Consider the following 26623-nt stretch of genomic DNA (forward strand, 5'->3'; position numbering starts at 1 on the left):
GATTTTGCTGTTTTTTAAATTTGCTCTAAAATTCTTGCTTGATAGCAAATAGTATTATCCTAGAAAAGTTTCTATCTAGTGCTTCTGTTCCAGGCTCGTAATGAAAACTGATAAATAAGAAACAATGCAGTTTCTTATCTCCTTTTTCTAAAGCTTTTGGGATGTAGCTGGCAGCAATGCAAGAGCCTAAACAGTCAAAAACACCATGGCAGGAACTGTGCAGTATGTTGGTGTAGCACATGCTTCTATACTTGCTGCAGTTGGAACGCTCACAGGGCATTTGTCCTCCTTTGTCAGCTACAGCATTGCAGGATCACCTCGAGCTGAAGGAGTTTCCTAGCTTGGTTCAAAATTATTGAATTCACAGAAGTTGAGTAGCAGCTGAGATCTGGTATGAATGTTGCACTGCAGCAGCCTGAGCTATAGAAATGTTCACACACGAAAAGTTGAAGTAGCTTGGAATGCCATTGATGTATGGAAGGAGAAGGAATTCCAGGACTGCTTCCTTAAGTTGGATGGGTGCTTTGGCACTGAGCAATCTTGGGAACTTTGCTAAGTTGTGATAATAATTTTCATTTTACATCAAAGCAGACGAAACAATCAAAGAGAGGAAACTTAAGCTTAGGCAAAGTTATTCTAATGAAGTTTTAGAAGAGGGGGAGGAAAACTCTGAGCTTGCATGCTTTTAATTCAAGCTTGTGCAGTTTTATTTGGAGAATCAACAAAAATGTGGAAGTTGTAAGCCCATGTGAATTTTCTATCGAACAGCTAAGTATTGGGGAATCTTATGTGAAGAACTTTATGCCGATTTTTATAATTGTGTATGATGTGTCCTGGGTGATTTTGTGGCCTGTGTGTGTAAACTGTGAGTAAGGTGGGAATAAGGCAGTAGGTTCATTTGAAAAAAATCCCTCTTTCTGTCTTAAAAGTACAAGATAACAAAGCTCATGAGTGACTGTATTTAGTAATATCCAACCTTTTTGTTGCAAATTATGATGCACAGAATGTATCCTGAAGTGACTGCTACTTCAGCTTTTGGGATAAGGAGCAGTCTAGCAAGAAAAACTGCTTAAATCCTCCGCCCAGCACTGTCACAACCAGTATGCTTTGAACAATAGGCAGAGACAAGCAGAGTTAGAAGTGTGTTTAAAACGCCAGAACTGCCTGGTTTTGAAATGATCTCTTCTTGCTGTGGAAAGTCCCAGAAGCCTGCTATCTCATCCAAAATACCAATCCTGCCAGGAGTCCTAAATAGGTAACAGTGCGTGACGGCTGGTTTGATACCGAGCATTCATCTGGCTTCTCCTTGTTTTTCCCCCTCGCAGTTGTCTGGTGGGTGCGAGCTGACGGTGGTAATCCATGACTTCACCGCCTGCAATAGCAACGAGCTGACAATCCGCCGTGGGCAGACAGTGGAGGTCCTGGAGAGGCCCCATGACAAGCCCGACTGGTGTCTGGTGCGTACCACTGACCGGTCCCCAGCTGCGGAAGGCCTGGTCCCCTGCGGGTCCCTCTGCATCGCTCACTCTCGCAGTAGTATGGAGATGGAGGGGATTTTTAACCACAAAGGTAAGAAGTGATGGAAACAAAGTCTGGTTGTCAACAGCATGTGTTTTAGGTAACGGGGAGAACAATTCCGGTGTTCTAGAGCTGTCTTGGTTTCAGCAACCACGCTGTCTATTCTAAGAATAAGCAGCTGGCAGTTTGCAGCATGAAGTGAAAATGTGGTCAAAGATAGGGAAGAGTTTTAAGCAAATTATATCTTGGTGAAGAGTTATATATCATGTTAGATTGAGCCGCAAAGATAGAAAAATCTGTACCTGACACATGCTGAAAGGGGGGTGGGAAGAAAATCTCCAGCATGGATTATCAAGGGTTTCTGAGAAACCCTGCAGTAAGAAGTCATGGAAAGATCAGATTCAGTGCTGGAAAAAGTAAATAGACTCACCCACACGCCCTGGCATAGGTATTTTACTTAACTGAGTTTTTCGGAGTGGCAGTGGCACACTCATCCCTTTTTTTCCAGAGGAGCTCTGAAATCTTACTTTGGTTCTTTTCAGATACATGAAAGAATATTCTCCTGAAGGCTGCAAGAAAAATCTGATGATTTTTTAAGGATTTTTTAAGGATTTTAAGTTTTTAAGGATTTAGTGTGCTGTAGTCCTTTGGCTCTGTGAACTCCCCAGGCTCACAGAGTAGATTGTTATTGGAGAAAATGCTTACTTTTTTTGCAACTACTTGAGTTTGCAGGCTGTGAACAGAAAGAAATGTGGATTAAAAAAAAAACAAAAAAAGAAAAACACCAGAAAAGTAGTTTCTTAAAAGGCATTCCAATACATGCTTTTACCAAAAAGTTTGGTATTTTGAGTAAGAAGATTAGCAGACAAGTGGTGTTGGGGAAAATTTGTTTTCCAGCACACAGAATTCTGGTTTTGGAGTGTTTTTCATAAATGTAGCCACAGTGTTTTTCTATTATTTGGTCAATTCTAGCTATTACAAATTTTCCCAGGTTTTTTTCAGACTCTGTGTAAATGTCCTTGAGCGAAACAGGAATGAGTCTGTGTTTCCTACATTAGGGGCATGCACAGCGGGAACTTTCTGAATGCAGGGTGATTGAGAAGGAGGGAGGAGTTTGAAGGATTGAGCTTTATGGTTGTAATACTTTCTTGTCCCCTTGTGTCCTGTAACAGTTTGGATAGGGAAAGCTTGCAGATGTTCTGATGATAAAATTGGAAAATTTAGTTAGGTATCACGAAAACACTTCTTCCTTTGACTAGGAAACGAAATCATGGAAATATCGACATTTTTTTTTTCTAACAACACTCACAGAATTGAAAAATCTAATTTCCTTTGGAGCTAAGGTACTTCACCTTTGAATGCAGAGAATTTCGTTAGGGGAAGCAGATTGTGGTGGACAATATATATATTATATGAAGTCCATTGAGCCTATCAGACTCCTGAGGGACAGATAGAGCGGGTTTTCTGTTTGAGAGGTTACTTTTATTAACCAAACCAGTGGCTATAACCTGTATTGCTTTCTTTTCTTCAGCATTTGTTTGGGGAAAATGGGGCAGTGCGTTTTAAAGATATTTAACTTTGTTTAACATGGTGCTTTGGAATAAAGAGCATTAATTAATTGTATTAATCACGGAGACTGAAGAAGAAAAGAAAGTCATTGCTAGAATGAGCATGATTTGCAGGGTTGAAAGCAGCCTCAGAAGTGCCTTCTGTCACTGCCACAGGGTTCCTGCAGGATGTTATGGTATGCCATCTAAACCCCAGCTGATAAGAAGCAGCTGCTAATTGTTTATTCCCACATTACTGGGTGTCAGGCTCTAGGAGATGGATGTTTAATTTGTGAAGTTTCCTGTGTGTGCGTGCAACCGAAGTCCATGTGAACTGTCTTGAACATGCAAACTATTATATAATGTTAAGTAATCTGGGAAGGGGAAGAGAAGAGTAGTCAAGGTACTTGAAACCACTAGATATGTTTCACTTTGGTCTCAACCTTCTGTTTTTGGAAACAGTTTGATAGTGTTCATTTCACAGGGTAATTATAAAAATTAAGCAAAACCAGTGGAGTGCTTTGATTTTATTTTTCCCCCCATAGTGAAAAGTACCCTCAGACAATCCCACAAACCAATTATTCGTTCTCAAGTGCTGCATGTAATTAAAGATCTTTAAATTACGCATTGGGGAATATGCTAATCATAAGAATGGAAAAACAATTAGATTATCTTAGAATTGTTCATTGTGGGCATTGATTGAGGTAGGAATTCCTAAAAAAAACCAAACCAAATCCTGTAACAAAGAACAAGTGAATGACTTACATAATCTACAGCAGTCCATGTTCTTGGCTGAGTAACTTTTAATGTATTTCCTAGATTTCTAGTACTTGATTCTGTAGCTTCAGTCTTTTTGATACAGATTTTTTTTTCCTTTTTTTGACCATAATTCAGTAAAATTTTCAGAGTTTGTGAGAGATTGGAAAAAATAGGATATTGCCCTGGAATTTTTAAGTCTGAAAATACATGTCATATGTGAGACTCACAGTGTAGATATTGGGTTGGAGTAATTTTGTACAGTTCATGGGCAAAGCCACGTGCAGAAGACACAAGTCTGGAATTTTTGCATGTCTGACATGACAAGCTGTTATGAGAGGCTGAGGGAGAGCCAGGTTTTATGGAAAAGAAGGAGGTGATCACCATTAGAAGTGGTGGAGTTGTCTACTTGGATGTTGCATGCTTAGCCTATACAGGTGGCTTGTTGAAGAGAATGGTTTTGCACTCCCTTCAGTATCTGTGGACCTACAGTTTTGATCTTTTCAACAGTATTTATCTGAACCATTTGCCAAAGAAATAAGCTGGAAAGCCACGGCGTATCAGAGGTTGAAAGGAGTTAAAAGTTTTGAAATTGTAAACCTTTTGTAGTTGACTGCTGGTTCTTATGTGTCAAACCACGTTCCATCACTGAGTACAGAAATGTTGAGTGATATTTATGTCTTAAATAATGTGAAATTATTATCCAAAGTAGTATAACATGCAAGTTTATTGAAGGAGAAAGTGTGTTCAGTGAAGCCTAGTTCTAACAACTGATCTTGGTCATTCCTTGTCTGTCCACGTATAATCTGTCAACCGTGAAAAGTAATGTTGTTTTATTATCATGGTAAAAGATAGCCCCAAAAATGACCCTCGTCATTTGCCTACAAGTGTAAGTGTTACTTCTCCTCTAGGAATGTGTATTATCTTAAGCATCTACTCAGTATCAATAGTTAAAAAAACACATGCATTTACATTATCTTCAATCTCTAAAATTTGATGTTTTGTTAAGAGTATGAGGAAAGAAAGCGTTGCACAGAAAAGACATTCACCGAGTGGATAATAATTTAGGGGAAGAGTTGATTGCTGGTTCCTGATCTCTTGCTTGCTCTGCTGGATATCAAATCTATTTTTGTGAGTTATTTGGGTCATTTAATTAAGTTGTGCAGTTCACAGATGAATACAGTTTTTAAAAATCTAGATTCCTTTTATAATGGGGGAGAAGAGAAACAAGTGGGTAGTGAGGAGGCTGAATAACAGTTGGTGCACTCTAGAAAAAATAAATCACTAGCTCTGGAAGAACATGTTTTTTGCAAGTAATACATAAGGCAACATTTTTTTTGCAATGATTTCCCACATGTTTTGGGGCGTGGGGGAGAAAGAATTTTCCTGTTGTTTTATTTGGTGCTTCTCTTTTTAACATGCATTTCTTTTCATTCTATGGTACATCCACTTTTATACATGCAGTTGTCTTTTGTTTACAGGGCATTTATACTGCCACAGGGCTTTGGGTGAAGGGCAGGGGATAGGATACAGTGTAATGAAATAAAACATGTAAACTCAGAAAAATTTGCAGCAATTTAAAATTTTGGGAATATCTTGCCTATTTAGGTCACAAGTTGACTCTCTTTTCCAAATTCATGACTGCTTCTGAAGAGTTTCTGGCCGTCCATGGTATCCCTTCTGTAGGTGCTACCATTGGGAGAGCTACAAAGGCTACAACAAGCCCCTGCTCATGGGGATTACATTTATAGGTCTTCAAGTTACTGGATTTTTGGGGGGACCATGTCTAACTGGCAATTCATGTTAGTGTCTGTTTGTTCTAAAACTTGGCCACAGAGGTCTTTTGTTTACCTGGAGATACAATGTCTGCCTGTTCTATACAGTTATATAATCCAGGGATCTGTGCAGGTTTGTTCAAATCTGAGAGGTCAGTGATGTCTTAGGAACATAGTGCCAAACCACGCACCACTCACATACTGAATACTGGCTTTTGATTTTACTCTCAGGGTGCTATCCTGACTGCTGCCATAAACAGGAACATGTTATTTCAGCAGTCTTTTTTTTTTCCAACTGTAACCTCTCTCAAAGAATCTATCCTAATAAGAAAGACCAAATGGCTTTCCAAGACAAAGGTTGACAAATGGGTTCAAATAGCTCTGTAGTAAGCCATTTTCTACACCTCCAAGATGGGAAGGAGTGATGCAGGGCAGGTGTCAGAGCTCTTCTTGAATTGGTATAGGGACCTTCTGTTTGGCAGTTAAGAAAGAGAAGAATTGCATCGGTCATCTAGAGGTATTTCCCCAGAAAAGAGATATTTTATAGCTGAGGCCATAAAACAGAGTTTTGAATTTGTTACGCTGAGTAAGCTTGCTGTTGCACAACTGGAGACCTATTCAGAATATTAATTTTTGAGGAAAGGGGGAAGGGAGAGAGTAAAGGTAAAATATCTCATGGGTTATGAGGGCTTTGCAAGTTATGGTTGCGTCCACAAACTGTTAAATGTAGGAAGAGGAATCTGTGGATAGCAGCAGCAGAATTTCTTCAAGTGAAATGGGAATCCAGTTTGGATAATTGAACAGGGACTCCCTGTTGTAATGGAAGAAAAGTAGGGTGACTTGGGCAACAATTGTTTGCTTGCAAACAGAGGGAGGCTGTAGAAGGGGAAGATTTGCTGTTTTGAGATTGCAGGCAAGTAAAGCATGGGCCGTGTGTAAGGAAAAAGGATCCCCACCCGTGGCTCAGAGCCAAGGCACTGCCTGTGAGACTGGCTGACAGCGATAGCAGCTGCAGGAAATGAGTTACAGCCCAGGCCAGAGGGGAAAGTAACTCCTGACAATGAGCTGGTAGGGTACGTGCTTTGCCGTGTTGCCTTGGGGCCAGGTGGCAGAAGGCAGGGGCTGGAGTTTCCAAGGCACCACACAGAAAGGAATCTGTTGTACACAGCCAGAAACAATTGCATGCAGAAAGTCATATAGAGGAGTGTGTTGGAGTTGTACAAGACACAAAACATTAATCTAGAATTTCTGGTTCTTGACAAATCAATTACCTCCTCAAAAATTTCCGAATAACAAGCTGCCCATCCAAATATAACCAGCTGATAGAAAGCCTTATGAGGAGCTCACAGGAGGCAAAGCCTAGCAGTTGGTTGGATTTAACACACCACTTGTTTAAATTAGCAAAAATATTGTAAAATCTGTATTGCAGTGTCAGTTCAACTTATTTATCAGGCAGACTTTTGCCTGAGCAGAGATACATGCATTTTAGTAGCTGAAGTTCAACTTCATGGTTATCAGTTGTTTTGAAAGCCTAATAAATCATAGATTTTCATTTGGTCACAAATATTTTGCCCAAAAGCACTAGTAGTGGCAAAGATAGTTTGAATTTAAGTTGTGTGTATGTGTTTTTTCAAACATGTTTTCATGCTTTAGTCCAGATAAATAAAATAACTGCAGTATAAAGTAAAACAAGAATTCTCTATCCTGACTTTTCTACCTTGTGGTATGAGTTGAATTTGCAGTTAAAAACATTGTTTCAGCATAAATAAACATAAATAAAGTGTCAGCAATTGACTGTGCTCCATTAGATCATGATCTTTGCATTGAGCTTTATAGACAAACTATTTCAGATGGTCAAAGTTAATAGCCAAACTCTAATTCAGCCTTGATAAACAGTAAAATCTATATTAATTTTTTGTTGGCGTTATTCAGTCTTAAACTAGACAAGGAAGTTCAGTGAATCTCACAACTTGAATTTCTAGAAGAGTTCTCTCTAAGTCAAGTTTGCATGTCCTTTGAAACATCACAGGATTGATTTCTGCATAAACCTGGCTTTGACTCCTGCATTATTCTTTTATCATAAAGCAGCCCAGAAAGACTTGTTAGATCTGTCAGTATTTCCCATGCTGGCTCTATTTGTGAACATAAGTATGTGGCTGATTTGTCTCTGGAGTTCTTGTACATAGCTAATGAAAGCATTTTGCCCTGTTTGGGAGCTCGGTATTACAACTGAGAAAAAGAAATTTTTATAATACTGGCTTGAATATACTTTTGGTTCCAGACTGCTGCCAAATGTATTTCTCTTATATATGGTAGTTGGAAAGGAAATTGGTGTGTAAAAAGTATCTGCTTCAGAACAGATGTATTTGCACAGCTGATCTTTGGGAGGTAGAGTGTGGATATAAACCAGCAATTCTGATGGCTTTAGGTTTCCCAAGAGAGTTGTTACTTTGCTTGCAATTAGCTTTCTTTTACAGCAGTTTCTTTTTCTAGCCAAGGTTAGAACAGAGTGCAAACTCAAATCATATCCTGTGAAAAAGCTTCTTAACCCGGAGGGTATTTGGGCTCTGGAATAGACTCCCCAGGGAAGTGATTGTAGCACCGAGTCTGACAGAGTTCAAGAGGCATTTGGACAATATTCTTGGTCACATGGTGTGACCCCCGGGCATGGTCCTGTGCAGGGCTTGATGATCTCAGCATGTTCCATGATTCTGGGAGATAATTGTTTGTATGTTGCAATTGAAGTGTTTAGAATTACTTTGTGAGGGTGTCTTTGTTACCAATATTTTGCTTTGGATTAGTTAAATTATCAGAGCTGGTGCTCCTAAGAGTGCCTGAGAACAACAAAAAGGATTTCTCTTCAATATCAATGATTAAGCAACTCAGCATGGTGAGGGACAGGGAGAGTGGGGCTATGCAAACCTGTTTTGACAAGAGAATGCTCCTAGAGGCATGAAGTTGTCATATTGGTGTGATAACTGCCTTGTTTGTGACAGAAAAAAAGGAGGTATCAGTGTATTTTTTTTTCTGCAGCTGGGGTAGCTGTTCATTTCCAAGGACCATCTGGGTAATTTTACCTGATGTGTTTTCTTTCTGTCACAGAACTGTATAACACTGACAGTGTCCATAAGGTCTGCTGTTCTTTTTCCAGCTCTCTGGTTTTCCGGTATTTATGCTGCTGTGGCTCATGTTCTCAAACTTGATATTGGGAGGAGTATTTATGTTTTTTCTGTTTAGTCGAGAGGAGAAAATTGTTGAGGAGCCAGGCTAGAGCTGATGATCTTGTGTACCTTTTGGGATATTCTCACATCACGTTATATTACATTGCATCCCATCATCTGTCATGATCCCTGCCTGCAGAGGAAAGCAGCAGGATTTGGAGCCTCACTAACTTTCTCCAATTCTGTTTTCGTGAGGAGGATGCTGAATATATTCCATTGACTTCATTTCACTTTTCCTGCAATCAAATAGTAAAATATCCGTCTCTGTTAAGCATGCTAAACTAGAAGTGTTTGCATCCTTTAATACCACTCTATTAGAATCTTTTTCGCAGATGCCCTTGTCATCTCTGAAGTTGTTGGCATTACTGTGCAATGTTTTGCTTCTATATTGAGTGCATACTCACTGATATAGGTATAATCACAATTTGGGTCATGCTTGTGTTTTCTCCTAGATTTGAGTTGAATATAAATTGCAAGACATTTTTCTCCGTACAGAACAACTACTAAACTTGAATTCCTTATTCTCTAACATGGAAGTTAAACAAAAAAGCAGTGGAATTCATAGAGCAAACTGTGTAAAAGAGGCTGTTGTGATAAATTAATAAAAACATTTAACAATCCCAGGAAAACATACTGATAATGCTTTGCAGAAATTTGCAGTCTGCATTTTCTAGGATGGATGTGTAATGGTTAACCCCTACAGCAACAGAAGACATTTGCATAACTGACATACAGGCATAATACTAAAGGCTGTCTCAGGTAAACTTGTTATCAAGTTGCCCTTGATGATCAGAATCCTGTAGTAATTCATCCCTGTGCTTGTAAACCAGCTTTGTTAACCATTAACAGTGCAGCTGAAATAGTCCATCTGACAAGAAGAGGTTAAAAGTATGTCAGGTTTTTAAGAGCAGCCTGGACAAAGACCCAAGTAATCTGGTCTGATCTCATAACTGACCCATCCTTTTGAGCAGTAGGTTGGACTGTGTGAATTTTTGAGGCCACTGGCAAGTTGAGTTATCCTGTGATCCTACACTTAGTTAAGAGTTGCTAGCATGGATTTACGTTCTAAGTGTTTCCTGGAGTCTTGGGACTCCCCTAAGTACCTGTGGGGCTATCAGAAACGCTTAAGATTTTGCTCTCCGGTATATTCATTCCGTGTAAGAAATGGGAAGGGATCATAAAAAGCATTTCTGCTTGTGAAAAACTAGATGTTCTTGTTGCACCTTATTAGGCCTATGTTTGTTTGTTAATATAAGCTTTAAAGTATCGGTGACCTGGAGGTTTCTTAAACACAGGGTCTGGGGAAATCCGGTTGCTTGTTAGAATCCGCAAATACACTGAAGGAGGACGAGCTGCTAGGGAAGCCACGTGGAAAGAGAGACAAGTAAAGCTGAATGGTCTTTTGTTGCTTTCTACAGAAAGGCCTAAGGGACATGGGAGTAAATGGGGCCATCAAATTCTAAGTTCAAGCTGTTGTTCTTCATTTTACACTTTATAAATAATATGAGAGGATTCTAGAAATGTTAAAAGCAGGGAATTTGTAGTGATCAAAAAGATCCTGAAGAAGAATGAGAGGGAGCATAGCTCACTAACAAAAAACGATATAGTAAGTGAAAGGGTTTAGAAACCCCTAAATTAAAGTAAAAACAAAAGGCTGAAGCATAGAATCATAGAATTGTTTAAGTTGGAAAAGACCTTTAAGATCATCTGTTCCAACCATTAACCCAGCACTGCCAAGTCACCACTAAACCATGTCCCTCCAAGGAAGCATCACCTCTGCATCCGTGAATTGAGCCCTGGGTTCCTGCATGGCAGGCACAGACTGGCTGACTAAATTTATGTATTCTTTAAGCATTATTAAACAGGAAGACTTGATTGGTGAAAACCACCAAGTCATTAACCCATGTATATTAAAAGGTTTATATCAGTAGCTCATCTATTTTAAAGAGTTTATTTATCATGGCCTGACTTGGTTGTTGGTCTGTCCTAGAATATTCCGTGCTAACTTCTTTCACTGTCTCATGTGCAACGTACATGCACTCTAAATGCTGGTTGAATTAGTAGAACAGGCTTAGGTGTATTTATCCTTTCATCCTAAAGATGTGGCAGTCATGCCAGAGTCAGTTTGGAAAGCAGTGACTTAGAGCTTAAAGTCTGAGTAGCATCTAAAGAAGCAGTGCTTACAGCAGGTGGTACCCTGAAGGTATGTGATGTGTTCTGCTGGTGTCCTGGTTGCTTGCTTAAGTGAAAGCCGAGCCTGTGGAATCCAATGCTCACTCACATCATATTTATAAGACTATGTGGAAGTTCTAGTCCTCAGAACTAGAGTAAATTAATAATAGTAGCATTTTATTATCTTTTGCTGGTTTTGGAATACAAACCCTTACTCTGTTATTGAAGCTGTTGGGGTGATGACAAGCATTTACAGTTCTGTAATTATTTTTGTTTGAAAAGAAGTATTTTATCTATTTTGACAGTCTTGTCTTGAGTGTAGGAGCATTTTATTATTTTATAAAGCCAAATGCCATTCTAAATTGCAGAAGGAGATAGCACTGTTTTGTCAGATTGTGAGCTTTTGAAAGGCAGCATTATTACCTTTTGGGAAGGTTTAAGTTTTTAAGAATACTAGTTTCATATTTTTGTCATCACGAGGCATGGCTATTTAGTTCTTCTTGTATGCTTCAGGAAGTTCACATCACTAGCAATCTAAAACTTCTACCGTGATAGTGTGTTTTGTTCAGGAGGAACTAACCAGAAAAAGAGAACGTGGAAAAATTTTGTGCCAATTAAAACAATTTTCTTGCATCTAAATTTAATTGCTGTCCTAGAGGAACATTGTTGTCTTAACTGAATGTAGTATCTTTCTGAAATATCTAAAGTGTATGGACTTAGAGTGGCTATTTCCTAACTGCATTTTCACAGTTCTAGTAAGGGATGATGATATAATTTGTAGGAAGTATACTCTTTGCAGTTCTGTGTACTGTGTGATAATGTTATTTTTTTGGTTCAGAACACATTTTCTTTTAAGTGTGTATAAAACATGTTCTGTGTAACACAAACAGAAATGTCTTACCTTTTTCAGGGTTAAATCAGGCTACATTCACAATTCAGAGCAGATAAACAAAATCTTAATTACAATGCAGAGACCTTCATGTTTGCAGAATTGTTTGACAGTACCCAATTGTGTTTCTGTGTTTTAACATCTCATAGGCAATGTATAATAAATTCCAGTCTTCTGGATTTTTTTGCTCCTTCTTTCTCTTTTGCCTGTGATAAAATTAGCCTCCAAATTACTTAAATTTGTTTAGTAACAAATCCGTGTTTATAATTCACAAAATTGCAGCATCTAAAATCCAGACTTGGAGGGAGAAAAGATGGATTTCTTGTTTTGCTGTCCTGTTAGATGTAGTGCAGAGGAATTGTGAAGATCGCTTCATTTTGCTAAAGTGTCTTTTAATGTAATAGATTATGTAAGGTTTTTTTGTGTTAAATGTTAGTATTTGAAATCCAGTCAGGTGCTTTCAGAGCCTGTGTGCCTTTCCAGCTTTCAGAAGCAGTGAGGTGTTGGATTGTGGCTGGGCTCCATCTGCCATACCTGGTGCCACGCACCTTAACCTGATGAGTTACATGGAGGTCACTTGTGGTAAAGTATTGAGCAGAGACAGAAGGAGGAGGGGTGGTCTGGATGTAACCCTTTGTAACCAACCCAAAAGCATTTGGACAATTTGACTTTAGCAGAAGGAGAGCAAGAACAGTGTTTTGGTTTTTAAAAGCTTTGCTTTTGGTTTGGTTTTGTTGTGGTTTGGTTTTTTGTTTGTTTGGGGTTTTTTTAATGACCTGGTTTGGTAACTAGAACTATTCATTTTCCTTTTAAGTGACTTAAAAGAAAATAATTTTAACTCGCGGACAATTCAATATTCTGAGTACTTCTGGTGAATATATTCTTTTGTCTTTGATTGTGTGCATTTTTATTTAAGATAACTAGGTAAGAGACTTAGGTTAAGAAGAATCTGGACTTTTGTATGTGCATTTACAACTAGTTCAGAAAATTAAACCTTGTTTTGACCAGATTTTTTTTGTCACAGCAAAAGACTGTTTACCCTTCAGGAAATGAAGGGGGGCGGGAGGGGAAGGATGAAGGGTGACTTGTATAATAAAATTAATGTAAAAAATTTGATGTTTCTTCATCTCATTAGGACAAAAAGTATTTCTTGCTTGGTACATTTTTTATGTTTTTCTCCAGCGCAGAGATGAGGCATAGCCTATTCCTTCTCCCCTCCTGCCCTTGCTAAGTACTGAATGTATGTGGAACAACATTCCTTACACTCATCCAAAGGATTTTGTTTGAATTTTCTAAAGCTGGTTTGTTGTGGTTTTGCTGACAGTGGCTGGGATCCTTCAAGCTGATTTGGCATGCTGCAGTGGTGACTGTGTTGAGGAGTCAGAATTTTCCCAAAGCTTTTCCAGATAAACAGAAGACCAGGGACACTGAACATCTCATCATTTCTTTGAAAGACCTCTTCATTCTTGGGAGTCTTACACAGACTCCAATCCCTTGGCTGCAGCACAGACCAGAGTTAAAAACCCAAGAAAATAATAACCAAATGATTAAGATGGGAGAGAGTTTACTGTGTCATGGACTTTTTGATATTCTTTCTTACTGTAGGCGTGAGCAACAGCTAGGGCATGTTCTGCAAAGCTGGAGACAGGAAGGACTTGTTTAGATCCTGGCCTTGCTGACTGAATGGTTGGATACATGGTTCATTTCCCAATATTTTTCATTAAAGCCTGAGTACTTCAGTGTCTTGGTATCAGTTGCCCTTGACAAATGCTTTACCCAAGATGTAGAAGGGAAGGCTGTAAATTACCCAGCTGAAAATACCTCTTTACCCTCAATCAGAAAATACTTTTTCCACGTTTGCCAGCTCATTAGATAGCCTGTCTGTTTCGTTGGAGGTGTCTCTAGGCTGTGATTTGTTGAAGTTTGAGTTTGTTTTTTGTTTGGTTGGGGTTTTGTTTTGTGGGGATTTTTTGGTCGAAAAATACCAATATTTTGAACGGAGTTCTTGGAAATCCCAAATTAAGGGAGTTCACACAATTCATTGCAAGACAGGATTTCTGACTGATTCAATTGAAAGTGTCTCTGGCAGCTGGCAGCGGTGGTAGTAAGGAACAGGAAACCACACGCTGAATGTGAGTCCAAAGAGCCACTGTTGTGATGATTCCGCTCCTTGCAGACCAGCACTGTTATCTGTGAGACTGAGGAGCAGCGAGGCTGCTTTTTGGGAACAGGATGATCTTTGTGTGTGCAGCTAAAGAAACCAGATCCTAGTGACACAGCTGTACCCCAAGCATTTAAACTGTGGACACATTGTATGCTGAGGAAAAGGCAGAGTCAGACTCCTTTCAGAATTTTCATCGTAGTATGGGAGTTCACCTTTGAAGAGTCAACCTCAGATTTATTTATTGATGCATTTTGCCATTCAACAATTTCTTGAATTTCTTGATTATGTTAGTCTGGTGTGAGGCAGAGTGCCTAACTTGCCAAAGATAGAATTCGTATGCAAAATCTATCTGATTTTTCTATTTCTTTTTTAACTGGGAAATGCATATTGTAGGTAAAATTGCTATTGGTTTGAATAATGTTATTTAGTTCAAGAATTTTAATATGTATAGCTTTGGCTCCAAGGTCTGGATGGTCTGTTGTCCTGCAGAGTTTTGCAAAATTGTAAGAACTGTGGGATGCTAAATCATGGAAGCATTTGTCTCACAGATCATTTCAAAAAATGGTTTTAAAATTGTAAGATTTAGATGTTGGCAGAACTGAATAAAGAATTCACTGTTCTCTAAATTTCAGCTATCTTGTATAAGCTTCTCCAGGGTCAAACTTTGTGGTACTGATTTCAAAATCTATGAATTAGTTTTGTAAATGGAATGGCAGGAATATGAGGGGGAAGATGCCTGAAACAACAGATTTACTTTTACTTAAGAACAACATTGATTTTTGAAGCTGTGTTTTGTCCTGCTATAATCTTTCAAACATACACATCTCCCCACCCTGCCAAGACAGATATTAAGGAAGAAAGGTTGGCTCTTTGGCTTCTTGCTCTCAGCAACTCAGAATAGGTATTTAAATTTGAAATGCTACATTTATTGGTTTCCCTCCCTTGTTCTGCTTGTTTTCACCAAGATGGTGCAAAATGTAATGGGACCTTACAAAGATTAAATTGGAATGCTGTTTATCCTTGTTTTAATATAAGTTATTTCTATTACCATGCAAATGTCTTGGGAATATGAGAAATGCAGTCAGTTTTAGTTGTCCTCTTAAATGAAAGAAGGGATGTTTTTATTCTTACATGCAAGACTAGTGACAGAACTTTCAGATGAGGTAGCAGTTCCATAGGGAGGTTAATGCAGTAGCAAGTAGTGATTGCAGAGGCTGCAGTGAAGAGCTGGTACCTGTGAGAAGCTGAAGCCATAGAGAGCTAATTCGCTGACTCTCAGTGGCAGAGACTGGCAGACTGTTACTGCTGTGCTGGGTGAGCTGGCAAAATGTTAAATACCTTAAAATGGTTTGGGCAGGTTGACATTGTCCATCAGTGAGCTCTGAGATTAATTCACCGTAGTAACAGATACAGGCATCTGATACTTCATTTACGTGTATCAAAGTATGCACTGCCTGATCTACTATACAGTGCTTTTCTAGCTGAGTTTTTAATTCTTAGTTCCTTTGTTTGATTACTGAGATTTAGTCTTTGTAACAAAATGCTGTCTTAAAAACAAGCAGGCTGGAATTTTAAAATTTTTAAATTTTCATGAAATGGACAAAATTGTCACCTAGGCACCTAATTTTGTCACAGTTTTAAGTAACTGAGTAATACCTTAAATTGCTAGGGGTCCAAAGGGCAATTCATCAATACTTTTCTTTCAGAAATGAAGATGATAATTATGTACTTTCTTAGAGGATATTATATAAAATGTATAGCCAAGAAAACTTACTTCAGCTTTATGCAGGTAAGACAAAAAAAGAAACAGTTAATTTATACTTTAAAAAAAAGCCACAATTATTTCTAATTCTGTCAGCTGGCATAGGTCAGTATATGAGCTTTTTTCTTTGCTGATTTCATGAGGGTTTTTTTCTGTTGGCCTGCAAACACTTAAGCAGCAGATGAAGCGGGGGCAGCTCACTTGCTGCTGTGCAGCAGACCATGCAATCCAACCTCTTGTGCTCTGTACCCAGCTGTGGTTTTTCCTAAAGGAGTTCTCCATGTAGAGGTACTCTTGCCTGCAGAGTTAGGATTACCTGACTGGTTTGTTATGACCAATGCTGAGTTCCTACAAAAATTGCTGATCCAAGAAGCTGCAGGAAGAGCCGTCTAGCAGACAGGGGTAGCTAATGCAGGATATGGCACTGGAATACAGAAAACCAAATGGAGCTAAAGGACAAAGAGAGCTCTGTGGTAGAGCCTGAAGTAAACCGTGGAAAGACTTTAATAGGATGCCTCTTTGGGCTTAAAATTACATATATTGATACAGGTCCCTGTCTTGGAAACTGAGACTTCTGATACAGCTTCAGGTGGTATCCATAGTACTGAATAATGGTCCCTCCATGTTAAATTAAGAATTGGTGGTTTTGTGATACAGAAGTTATTTGCCTTTTGCTTATACTTCAGTAGGAGAAGTTAAAAGTCTGAGCTGTCTGCCTTGGACCATAAGAAAATTGAAGCTATTGTTTCAGTATGTACACTGAGATGTTTTTTATGTCAATTTCTTACCTAACACACACAGTCACTCTGCACCATCTTCATGAGGAGTTTGTTGCCTCCACTTTGGTGCTGCTATGAAGCAGTTGCTTTTCACAAAAATTGTACACATCAAAGGCAACTGCACCTCTGTGATACTTTCTTCTTAACCATGTAAACCTGTGAAATATAATTCCATGAGACAGATAATGTGGTCATTCTCCCTCATCACCTTGATTTACTTGTCAGATTTTTCTCTGAGAAGTGAACGGGTCAAACAAACGGGTCAAAAAAACCCACTGTTTGCTTTCAGTAGGAACCAAAGAACTTTTTGCAATTCCAAGCTGCAAATGATGTGGTTCCCAGAGCATTTAAAATATCTTCCTGCATAAATTACTGGTTTTATAAGGGCAGTCTACCTGCAGTTAAAAAGAAAAGCAAACCCAACTTAAAAACAGTTTCATATATAAATTTTGCTGTGTTTTAGTCAGAAACTTTCTTACATATGGAAATCACAACTTCAAAGCTATATCGATAACCTCACTAACTTTTTCTAGGTGTTAGTTAAAGGTGTAAGAGTTTTACTGCAGTAAGAATGGCTGCGTGTTCTTTAGTATGCTCAATGTGCATGGGAACAGTTGGAGAATAGAAGAAAGGGATTGTTTAATTTATGGTTTTTTCTTACTCAACTAAAAGCTAGAATCATTTTCAGATGTTCTACAGTTTCGTGAAGGGTAAAGCAGCCTTAGTGGAAGTCTCACTGTAGGTGGTAAACTATAAAGATCACTTGTCCCAAAGAGTTCCTTTCTTCCTCTGCCTTGCCCACCCCCTCCCACCCTTCCCAACGCACCCCACCCCTTAGGAATTCAGTGTCATTTGAAAGCTGTTTGGGGTCAAAAGAAAATTGATCAAGAATCAGAACTAATGGTTTCAGTGCAGGAGGCTGTGAAGGAGAAACTAACTCAGAATTTAGATTGGCTTTCCTTAGAAGGCAAAACATTATTCTTAGGTGGAGAAGTGACCACAGCTCTTCAGTACTGCAGACAGGATAAAAGTGTGTGTAACAACTTGTGTTACATGCTAATGTTAAGCTTTATTTGACTCTGGGACCCTATACACTGTCAGTTCCACAAAAAAATCCTATTTATCCTTGCAATGTATGCATTTGTTTGTGCTGTTATCATTGGCAGCCCCCTCTCTGCTTTATTTTCTTCTCACCCTCTACGTGTTTGAGTATTTTGTAGCATTTGTTCAATCTCATTTTAGGATTCTTTTTTTCATGACAATATAATGAAAGCATTTCATTTCTGTTTTTACAGAAACTTAATTCTTGCTTTGGCTGCTTATCTAGTGAATGCAGTTTTTTGTAACTCCTTTAAAATTAGCTGATGATGCATTCAGGGGAAGAAACCAAGCATCTTTTCTAGGTTTGTATAGCTAAAAAGAAACTAAAAACATAACATTTATAGACAAGTGCTTTTGTGACATGCTAGGTTAAGAATGCATAGATAAAAATTCAAATATGTGCAGTTTTAGTTTACTGACCAGGACAGCTTGATGAACTAGAAATATATCTTGTAGAAAATGAGCTTAGAGGTGAAACAGATCTGAAGTGCAGTTTAAACCAGGGCAAGACCTTAAATGAGTTTATCAAAAGGTGTGGATTTTCTAGTATCATGGGGTCTTATCTATCTATCTATCTATCTATCTATCTATCACAGACAAGGCTCAGGAGAAGGTGAAGGGCAGAATCTGTTGTTTGTCACGGAAAGTGGAAGTTCCAGGCAAAGGACTGCATGGTTTAGCTGACCACAAAAAATCCATCTTTTTTGTATTTATGGCTTTAGCTAAAGCTCTAAAAAAAAACTGTGCAGTATAAAATAAAAAGAGGTGTTAGAGGTTGGTTTTATGCCTTCTGGTTACTATAGAGCTTTGTGGGGTACTGGATTGCATCTTCTCTGAAGGCTGGGAGGAAAAATTGCTGATTTGCGGTATTTTTTGAGATCACCATGAGCCTCAATTAGGGTAGTTACGGTAGAGTGTAATCTGCTGCATCTGGCTATTCCCACATGTGAATTTAAAGACTGGAACTGTGTTCAGTGAGTCAGAGGAGAGCATCCCTAGAAGAGAGGAGCAGCTCTGACAGCAGGCGGGAGTCTAAACCAGACTCAGAAGATAACAAGGACTTCCTCATTCTGATGGCATTGCTTGTCATGTTAACTGGGTGAACGTCATCAGGAGAAGCTGTGAGCCATCCCTGGGGTGCAGGCGAGTGGGTTATTTGTGAGCTGTGGGTATCGGAGCAGCTGAGTCCTCACCATGCCGAACAGGATTAAACAGACTGACACTCTGGGATCGCTTCACTCAGTCAATCCCACCTGCTGCGGCAACGGGCAGCCGAGTGGCTGCAAATACTGGATCCTGGACCTAGGTACAAATATGTGCAACGGCGGGATTATGGGCAGGGGGAGGAGGGTTGCTTGGCTGTTTGGGAGATTTTTTTTCAAATCAGAGGAGTTTAGTAGGATGCGTGTTTCTTTTTCCTCCTCTTTTCCTCTTCTCTCCTCTCCCTCTGACCCAAGTCAAAAAATGCAGAGTTCTACAGAAAGGACCTGTATGGGAAAGGGAGCAGTTACGGAATGAATCTGCTTGTAAACTACTGAGATGCTGTACAGTAAGCTCTTTCAGAAAAAGCTTGTAAAATGCATGTGCTACTTTAAGGGGTTTTTTTAGTTGAACTAGGGAAATGAGAAATGGTAACGCTTGCTCTGTGAAACATTATTAATGGTAGTGTTTTGTTTTCATAGCTTGGAATGTTACTGCTAAACCAAACAAATCATAGATTGTTTCATATGTATCATTTCTGTTAAGTTGTTACTGAGAGGTGATGTTTTGGGGGAAATAGAGCTTGAAAAGAAAGGGCAGTTGGGAAATAACTTTGTCTGTGTGAAATTGATTTAGAGACAGCATTGATTCTGAAATTTAATATGGAGGAAAGCCATGCTCTTTCAATCTCGACTGGAGGAGCACAGAGGTGAGGGTAGGAATGTTCCTGTTAAACTCAGTTCCTGTGGTGTCTTCTCCCATTCCTCCTGTGTAAATTTAACAGGAAACAATACTTGTGCTTGGCATCTGGTCTGTTGCTGACAAACAAGTTCGTATGATTCTCATTTAAAAGTCAGCAATGTCTGCAGGACAAAACAGTGCTAACCTTCAGTTTCTGGAGCTGATGCACCTGTTGGGGTGCTGCCTTTTCATAATCAAGTTGTTTGCAGCTAGGTTGAAGTGCTATATACCTGTTGCTGTATACTGTGTACATATATTAAAAATAAGCAGTGAAAGGTGAGTTATAATCAGTGTTATTTGATAGTATCCAAACTACTGTTACCGATGGAGTGAAAGGAGAGGGAGGATGGTAGGAGGCTTGTAAACATAAAATCAAGAATGCAATGGAAAGTAATCTCATCAGAGCCATCTGAAGACGGGGTCACATGTCAGTGGGATGGTAGTATCTCTCAGTAGTTCCTAGATGGATAACGGGGCTTTGGAGTACCAGCCAGTGGGAGTTAATGTTAGCAGGCTGTCATCTCTGATCCCAGCAACAGAGCTGTGTTCTCAGAAGGCTGCTCTGTAGCCCTCAGTGCTGCACAATCACTTCCTTAAACAGTAATTATTCCATTTTTTTGAAGTAAACAAGTATAGAGTATCTTGCAGGGAGGTGGGGGTGAAAGGAGTCGGGTATAAATAGTAATTGATAGGCAGAATGCTTTGCAGCAAGATACTTTGCAGCAAGTCCTCACCCAGACCTGTGACTACCTAATCAGCTGGACATCTGTTAATGGCACAGCAACACTCTACTCCCCTTTCTGTTACTTTGCATTCTCCTGCCTTCACTGTGGCTCCTTTGCTTCATTTTTGAACTCTTGGCACTGCAATGGTTAGGTTTTCACTTCCAAATAATTCTTACAAAACATGTTTTATAAAGTGCTGGGTGTGGTCCGTTCTGATCAGTGAGATGCTTTCCATTATTACCATAAATTAAGATCATAGACACACATGAGGTCTTGTTTGGCAAACATACATGGTTTCACAAACACTCTTCATTGTTCCGTTTCTCTGTCTTAAAAACAGCTGTCTGTGCCTACAGACCATGTTGTAAGGAGGCTCAGTAGCCTTTCGTAATAGAAGAACAAAGCTTACTGCTATGCCCTGGTATAACTGTAACTGTGCCATCTCTGGAACTGAAAGGAATCAAAATTATATCTGTGGTATTACTGGCCACTGTGAACTTAACACTGGTGATTCTGGATTTAGGCTTAATATTCTTAATGTACTCTAGTGCATGATTTTATTAATAGAAAATGTAAAGATGTTTTTAAGTAATTAAACTTTCGTTTATTTTTCATTAAAACATTAGAATACATGTGAAATTAATACTTATGTATTATTCCTTAAGTAAATGATGATGTGAATTTTTACCTCACTTATTCATCAAGTCAGAGGAAGAAAAACACATTCAGATTTAGCGAGAAAGAAAATGGGTCTTTGAGTAATGAATTGGCAAGAAACTTCTGAAACTAATAAATAAGGATTGTATTTTTGCCCTTATCTGACATCCGTTGGAGAAAGCAGGTGTGATGGTAGGAGGGAACCAATTCTCATGGTAATTCCACCCATTTCTGTAACTTAAAAATGCTCTGCATGTGAGACAAGTGAGACAAGACAGACATTAAAGTTGTTTATGGTTATCTGGCTGGAGAGTGTTGAATAGTTTCAACTGAACAGTGAAAATAACATATTTTTTCAGTTACCTTATGAACTGGAGGAAACAATAGGATATATGTGTATCAGTCCCTATGTGGATCGTGCAAATTTGTATTTCACTTGGGAAATTTGAGAGGCAAATCTCATGGATAAAATCCAGGGAATAAATCTACAAGCCCCAAATTTATCCTGAAGTTATTAACCATACGAGGGTTGAGTTTTGAAGGAGGAAAGGTGATTGTAAGAGTAAAGGGAGTTCTCATTTAGCTTTGAAGAAATGCATTCATTATATGTGCAATGGATTGCTTAAAAGAATGCATGTGAATCAAACTATCTTTTTTTCCCCTTTTCATAACATTTTATGGTATATTAAGCCTCAGAAATAATTCATCCATAAAACAGGATGCTTTTACTGTAAAGTAATTGTTAGCAAATGGTGTCCAAGAGAGGATAAGAATCTCTGAGGACTGAACTCAGAGGATGCAGTGGGAGAGTCCAGTTATTACTAATGGGTTGGTGTAATTCTTGGCATAGATTCACCTCTACACTTTGAAAGTCTATTCTTTTAGAATACAGATGGAAGCTGTTAAGTGTGTGCAGTGTGTGCCTTTCCATCTCCACAAAGAGTATGCAACAGAAATCCTTCTGAAACTGAGCCTTGGGTATCAGCTATACAGTTACACAGGCAAAAGTACTACTTTCCTCACCTCTCTGTCCTTACTCACTTGTTCTTGCAATGAGGCTTTTCCGAATCATTAGAACTTGCAAGAGAGTTAGCTGAAGGTGCTGTTTCACAGTTAGTAAAAACTGAGCTACGTGTCAAGTACAGATAGTTTATTTAGCTTGCACTTGCACATATGATCCAGCTGCTTCTCAGGCATCAATAGGAGCAGTCCCGCAGGCAGCCAGACCAGGGAGTTGACCCTGCAGAAAATTCTGCACCATTCCCTCCCTCCTTCCTTCCCCCACCCTCAAAAAAACCCAACCCCAGAAATATCCAGTAAGACCAACCAAACAAAAAAAATGAGGAAAAAACAAATAAAACATCAAACAAACAAAACAAAGCAAAAAAAAAAAAGGCAAAAACAAAACCAAAAACAAACCAAGAAAGAGTTCTAGGACCTTATGCCAGAGAGCTACTGATGTCCTTTCATAGTTGCCATCCCTGTTTGTGAACCTGAGGAATTGACACCTGGGTCTTTTGCCCTGAGTGGGCTGATAAGATCCACAGCTACCTATATTTTCATCTGAACCACCCTATTTTTTTCTCCCTTAATTTGGGTATCTCTTTTCAGTCACTGGAAAGGGCCATTTCTGTAGCTGTCAGGTGGGTTACCTGCTCTGTGAAATAAACCAAGACTGAGCAGCAGTGCTGATCAGAGGTGTGTCTGGAGTTAGCTCCAAGCAACCTTCTGCCTCTAATCTAAGTCTGCTCCCTCCACTGCAGCACTTTCCACTTTGACCTTGTACAAGTACTGCATGAAAACACAAGTAAATTAAAGTCATTCTCTTAGCCCCGGCTCTTTTTCAAACCAGCTACTCAGTTCCGAGTTGTTAGGACTTTTTTGAAAGATATGATAGGAAAGTGTATGCTTTTCTGAAGGAAACTAGTTAGGTTTATAATACAATTCCCGTGTAATAAGGGCTTTTAATTCCATTTCTGTAATAAGAAGAAAGTGTTATATATAAGCATTGTTTGATTTTGCTAAGATGACCTTATTCCTGTATATTGCTACTGAAGCATATTCAAAATGCTTAGTGAAGAATTTCTTAGCTTGTAAAGGATGATGGAAACCTGAGCAGTCAATAACAAGAAGGCTTCCCGGAGAGAGAGACCAGACGGAACATTGATAAAACTCTGAAAAAAAGCATAGAGTTTGATTTCATACCACAAATGTGCCTCTTTGTCACCTCTCTCAGAGAATATCTATATCTCAACATCTGATGCATACAGTTTTATGTCATGGTCAAAAGTCTGTATTGAATGGATGGTCTTAAACTGAGCAAAGCAGAGCTGTTCCAACTTACATTTCAACTCAATTTCTGTCTTAATCTTCCTCAGCACTCTTTTAAACAAGTTATTTCAGTGAACCAGCAGCATAAGGACAGGCTGTCACCTTACACAATGAAAGTTTCCTCTAGGTGCTCATTGCATGACTAGTAATGAATATTATGTTCATAATCTGCTTCTGGACATAGCTACAAGCAGCTGTAACAATCTATTGAATTTACTCATCTAGGCTTGTGTTGACTCACTCCTTTAGAGGAATTAATGAGAGGAGCAGAATTTAAGTGATATAAGTATATTGCATCCTGCTTTGAAAAGACAACATGAGTAACATTAACAAGCCTAGCCCATAAAGATTGGTTTTCCTCACAGAGTTAAGTATGTTTATTAAACCACTTATCTTTTTTTTTATTATATTTCCTTTCATTTGAACATGGGACTGGACACCTCCAGTCAATCTTCTTGACTGAGTAATTAAAAAAAGCCACACCACCCAACATACAAACTACGTGGAGTAGTTTTGCCATAAGAAGAAAACAGCTTCATAGAGATCAGGCTGTCTAGATGCCTTGTAGGAAGCGCTGGGGACTTGATGGAGAGAAAAAAACTTCTTTTCAATAGAAAAATTAATAGAAGCTAGTTACATTTTTTATCTTGTTTCCTCCACATAACTTATTTGCCCATAAATTTAGGCTTGCAGTTGAATCTATAACTTCCAAAAGCAATAATTACTGTTTTGTAGAAAATATTATTGATACAGATTTCCCTCCCTTCTTCTGCTTCATGTCTAATTAAAGCAAGTAATAAGAATTCTATTTTATTGCCTTTTTATTGCATTTCCAAAGACATTTGACATTTTAATTTTTTTTTTTTACCTTTTGTTTCCTAACCTTGTGTTTCAAAACCCTTTTTGGACATCTGTCCCATGATCCTATTGCAGCATTTTCCTGTGACCACTTAGATAACACTAGATGGATGGAAGTTGGGAATGACTCAAGGAATTGGAATTTAGATGACTGGGTGGACAAGGCAGTTCACTACATCACCTTCCTCCTAAGGTTTCAAAGGGAATAGCTGAAGGAAACAAAAACAACAGAAAAATTGCATGACAAAATGTAGCTTTTTGCCTGTGTATGATGTGGGCTTGATCATGCCAAAGAAAATTCAGCAGTGCATATGTTATTCCTGAAGAGACTGTAATCAAATTAACAAACATGGCAATGAATCCGTTTGTAGTATTCAGTGTATTTGAATTGCACACTGAGATAAAATGTCACATCTTCCATTAATTTATAGTTTTAAAATGCTAAGAATATAAAATACTTGTTTATATCAAGGAGTTATCCTTCCCCTTTTGACTTAGTCTTTAGTCAAGATTGATGAATTTTTGGACAAGTGTCTCGCCTTACAATACCTCATCCTGAAAAGGCATCTCTGCAGCAGTTTGGCATTATGAGTTTCAATATCTATCTGCTAGTCAACCTTGACTGTGGGTCTGTTTAAAAAAACCCTTGGTATTTCCAGTGTGACTGACCTTTATTAAAATCACGTGTGCTCTCATTGCATTGCTCGGGTTACATTTCCAGCTGAAGACAAACACTATTGGACCAGTCCAGTTTCTAATCACTGTCATCTAAGTCTGCTCTTGATAGTGTAGTTATTGAGGTGGGATTGCACTCAGAGGAAGTTGTCTGTCATCACCTACACTCATCTAGTCATGCAGTGGGGAGACTGAAAGCAGTGGTGTGTCTGCAGGGGCCTGGCTCTGCTCTGTCGTGCTCCGAGTAGTGTGTGCACCAAACAGGTCAGCGTTTTACAATGCAAAGCAATGTTAGTACAATTCAGTTCTACCACTAATACCAATTAATTGGGTAAAGAGGCAACATCTTTTTTTGTCTACAGGAATTTCAGATCACCCATTTTTGTCACTAATTTACCCATTCTGTCTTCCCTCTCAATTTCCCTAAATTACATTCTCAATGTATTTTTTAGGGCTGCAGCAGTATAACATTTGGAAAGAGAAAATTACCAAAGTTATTGTAATAGCCCCAAAGCTAAACAGCATGAGTATATTATTATTAAGCTTATGGCAGAGTTCCTAACTTGAGATTAATGTGTTTGTACAGCTGCTGCTAAAACTGTGGCTCCAAACAATTGCTAGTTGTTCTAATGATCTCTTCTGCTTTGAATCAAGAGGATGGGGGAAAGGAAAAAAGACTGTTAAAATTGCTGTTGGATTAGTATATGTATTTAGGTTAACATGTGACTGCAGTAGGTGAACAGGAAAGAAGTATTTTTTTAGTACAAGTAGTCTAATAACTTGGGGATTTAAAACAAATGAAATTTGATAAAGACGTAATTTCTTTTGGATCATTTGTTTTTGTAACTCAATGCTAACACTGTGTACTGTGTCTTTATATTTATAAACTCTACTAGTACATTTGAAGATATGCTTAGCAATTAGTAGTTATCTACCCTTAGTGTTTGTTTCCAAGTATGTTTATTGACTTGTCATATCTTCTTTTGGTTTTACTAGAGAATTTTTGGAGGTTTTCTCATGTGTGGGAATTTTTTAAGGCATTTGGAAAAGAGAATAAAATACATCTACTTTCATCCTCTCCTAGAGGTCACTCATTCGTAAATACATGGCAGAAATTGTACTTGTTCAAATTCGTTCAAACTTCTGGACAAAAGAAAAAAAAACTATTTTGGCTCAGGATTTTATGCTGATCTTGTGTAGAATTATTTTTTATTTTCGTAATTGTGAAGCTTGTGTATATTGATTAAGTAAGGTGGTGAAAACTAATTTCCTCCCTATCTGTGTATGTTTTCTCAAATTCAACAGTGCGGCAGGAGAACAGTGTCCTGCCCCTATTTCCTTCTGAGATCAGATTTGCTGAAACTTGCTTTTGCAGTATCTTAGCAGTGTACAGCCTTTTTCTTGAAGAGGAGGAGGGTGTTTTAAAGTCTGCGTAGGGGATAAATTCCTTCCATTGCGATGCCCTGCATTGCTAAATGTTTGCATAGGGAAGCATGGCATATGTTGCTTTAAATAACATCAGAGATCATGGTTCTTCCTATTGCAGTTTCTGCAGACTCGCTTCTCTCCTTTCCTTCCTCCACAGCTTTCTCTGCTTTCAGTAGAGCTGAGGACTTGCTGAAAGCATCTTTTCCCCCTTCTTTTGGTTGGCCATTCTCTTATCTGTATTGATACAGACATTTTTGTTTCATATCTGTTCATAATTGTCCTCTTCTGGACTGATGCACAGAGTAGATGAGTTGCTGTGTTGTT

At 38.6% G+C, this 26623-nt stretch overlaps 1 protein-coding gene across 2 annotated transcripts in view; it reads left to right on the plus strand.

Annotated features, from left to right (window-relative positions):
* TRIO (trio Rho guanine nucleotide exchange factor) overlaps positions 1-26623 on the plus strand; it is a 252873-nt gene that overhangs the window by 181634 nt on the left and 44616 nt on the right. For both annotated transcript variants that reach the window (XM_071553704.1, XM_071553705.1), the window contains exon 34: positions 1326-1569. In XM_071553704.1, the coding sequence (XP_071409805.1) occupies positions 1326-1569 (244 nt within the window). The remainder of the gene's footprint in view (positions 1-1325; positions 1570-26623) is intronic.

Source organism: Pithys albifrons, chromosome 4 (genome assembly GCF_047495875.1).
Source record: "Pithys albifrons albifrons isolate INPA30051 chromosome 4, PitAlb_v1, whole genome shotgun sequence".
Classification (NCBI taxonomy): Eukaryota; Metazoa; Chordata; class Aves; order Passeriformes; family Thamnophilidae; genus Pithys; species Pithys albifrons.